The sequence below is a fragment of the Cystoisospora suis genome (genome assembly GCF_002600585.1).
Source record: "Cystoisospora suis strain Wien I chromosome Unknown contig_2144, whole genome shotgun sequence".
NCBI classification, from domain to species: Eukaryota; Apicomplexa; class Conoidasida; order Eucoccidiorida; family Sarcocystidae; genus Cystoisospora; species Cystoisospora suis.
The window spans coordinates 1-2,852 of NW_027154943.1; the positions used below are offsets into that span (position 1 = coordinate 1).

Here is a 2,852-nt window from a genome sequence, read left to right on the forward strand (position 1 = left end):
GCACTCACTCACGGCACGGCATACAGGGCGGCGGCGCAGAGTCAAAGCGCGGGCGTTACAGCACTAGTGGCTATCGCTGTGGAGACAGTTTCTCCAAGGTGTTCATGTGATGCCAGGTGCTCCAAATGCCCCATCGCACCATCCGTCACAGGTATGAATGCATACTACGCCAGAACTTGACACTCTCTGGAGCTCTGCGGGTGTCCGCCGTGCGTGCGCAGCAAGGCACTATGTGAAGCAACACTTAGTACATTTCTTGTACGAAGCCATGCACGGCTCACTGCAGGCCGAGAAGCCGTACTCCCCGAATATTTTGATTGAGGTAGCTCGCCACAGTAGCCCACCAGTGCACTGAAGTGCTTCCAGAAGACCAGCTACCGACGCTAGCGTCATAACAGCTCTGGAAGGCGTGCAGTGGAATTTGCCTCGCTGTTGGGACAAAGCTTCACAGCTGGCCAGGAGACAAGAAGAAAAGAAATGATTATGGCCTGGACCCCCAGGAGGAGTCATGCTAGCATGCAACCAAAGAACGTGTGCAGATAGAATTGTAAAAGGTTCAGTTGTTAGAGCTGAGAATGCAGATTGTTTAGGCAGCGCGCAGGTAGCTGTAAGGTGCCAGTAGTATGGCGGGAGACTGCGCGATTGAAAGCTGCTGGCCGCGAGCCTCTGACGCCCCTCCACCGGTCTTCTCGGAGCAGAAGTACCCGTAAAACAGGATACGCGAGGTGCACGGCGTTGTTGGCTCTGAATCATATCTGCTTCCCCAGGTTAACTCAGAAACAATCATTGCCAGGTGTCTGGACGAACCCGGACTGGATGACTTGTCTCCCCGCGAAAAAGGTATCAGACCGTGACACGGTCAAGCAGGCAACCTTGTCTGCTGCCCCCAAGAGTGCCACTGGTAGGTTGGAGAAATCTAGACTGATTTCGCCTCGAGAGAGACTTCAGTTAAGACAGCAAATGAACGAAGAGACACAAAGATAGTGCTGACTTTGTTCCTGCCGTCAGCCCGCGGTGTCCTGTCTCGACACAAAGCAGGAGATGACGAGTTGGACAGACACTGAAAGAAAGAGTCGAGCCACTAGAGTCGACCCTCGTGCTGTTCCGCTCATTCAAGAGCGAAAAACCCTGTGTCCTATCGCGAGGCTGGAGTGGCCGGCACTAAGTCCAAGCTTCGTTCGCCCCGAAACTTTTTTGGGACGTCCCCACTGGTTTGGGGTCCTCGCAAACCGGAGCCTCCTCAGAACCGAGACGGCCAAGTAGTCTACTTTGTCAGACAGCCTCAGATCAACACCATTGGCGTCCCAGCGACAAGTCAGGTTTATAACAAATTAAGGTTCGGCCTTGCGGCCGAAAGGACCATGGCAGAACAGCGACAAATACAGATGTTTCGGCGCCGACCACCTCGGGCACAAGCCGAAAGATTTTAGGCACACGCGAGTGCAGGGATGGTTGGTATAGCACGCGGGCCTGCTACGAAGCGGAGTACGCTCCGGGTCACAGTTTCTTTCTGATCCATGCCCCTCATGCGTTCGCGGTCGTATGCGCCCTGTCCTCTGTAGAGGCAGGCGAAGCACAGCTAGTCTCCTAGATGCCGCCGTCCGTGTCCGCCTCGGTGGCGCTGCCACCGGGAACGCTGTTACTCATGCAGTCGACGCTTTCATTGTAGTCTGTCAGGCTCTTTGCGGTATGACCGATGTTAAGGGCCGGTGCTGGGAGCAGGTGCTCCACCGTCACCGCCGCATCAGTGTTCCCCGAACGTATTCTGGCGTCCTCTTGGGTGCCAAAAGCTTCCTGGTACGACGCGTCGCCTCCTTCCGAAGCAGGAAGGGATGGCAACTGGGGGGTGCCACTACCAGCGCCCTCACTGGGGAAGACAAGTATTGAACCGGAGTTGGAAGCAAGGGCTTCTGACTGGTGAGCTGCACCCTTCTCAATGGGCGGAGCCGAAAAGCTCCCCCGGCCCTCAGATACGGCGGTATCCGGGGCTTCGAGGTGGCCACCAGGCAAGGAAGCCGGCGACTCAGGTTCTTGGGTGGGGCTCTTCGGTACGCACGTTGGATCGTGCAGACTCCGCACAGCAGCCTTGTCGCGCGATGAAGACCGGCTGGATTCTTCTCCATCAGCCTCGGAACGGACTGTCCCTAGATCTTCCTTCTCACTATCGTCGTCTTCGCCCGCCTCTCTTTCGTTGTCTTCGCGGATCGTCTCTTCGGGCGCTATCCCTGTCTCCGCCGGGGTGACGGGCGCCATCAACCGGAGCAATCCTTCAGCAAACTGCAGGACGTTTGCGTATTTGTCACAGGCAGGCCACGAGTCCTCACGGGCTCCTTGCTGGTTTAGCTGGGACCCGTAGAATGAGGCAACACGGTTCGCAAATTCCACGCCACCGGCATCCCTGTTCGGAAACGGAGACATTTGAAGGGAACGGGCGACTACGATTACAAAGTTGAACTTTTACAACGGAACGAGAGAATGGCTTGGCCTGGGCTCCTACACACAATATGGACGACCGGCGGCACCCAAACACTCCGTCTTTGACTGTAACCACGATTAGAGTGCCAGCAGCTCTATAGCCTATGTTACGCCGGGCATTGCCGACGTAGTCTACGACCAGGTCTCGGGAGTAACCAGGCGGCGAAAAAAGAGCGTACAAGACGAAGCCGAGATGAGAGTCCAAAACGGAGTATTCTCCCCGCCTGAGAAAACTCGTCGCTCGGTGCTCAAGCAGCACGATCTTGTACGATGTCCAAAACCACTCCGGAGTGCTGTGCAACGTTGTGAAAGACGAGTTGGGGCTCTTGCGCACATCGTTATTGCGCTACTGCCACTAATTTTATTGGTACATGTAT

The 2,852-nt window shown here is 55.9% G+C and overlaps 1 protein-coding gene across 1 annotated transcript in view; it reads right to left on the minus strand.

The window, feature by feature from the left end:
* Window positions 1-1,234: 1,234 nt before the first annotated feature.
* Window positions 1,235-2,852, minus strand: part of CSUI_004548 (uncharacterized protein) — a 6,954-nt gene continuing 5,336 nt past the window's right edge. The window contains exon 6 of the mRNA XM_068064736.1: window positions 1,235-2,398. Within this exon, the coding sequence (XP_067923281.1) occupies window positions 1,588-2,398 (811 nt within the window). The 3' untranslated portion in view covers window positions 1,235-1,587. The remainder of the gene's footprint in view (window positions 2,399-2,852) is intronic.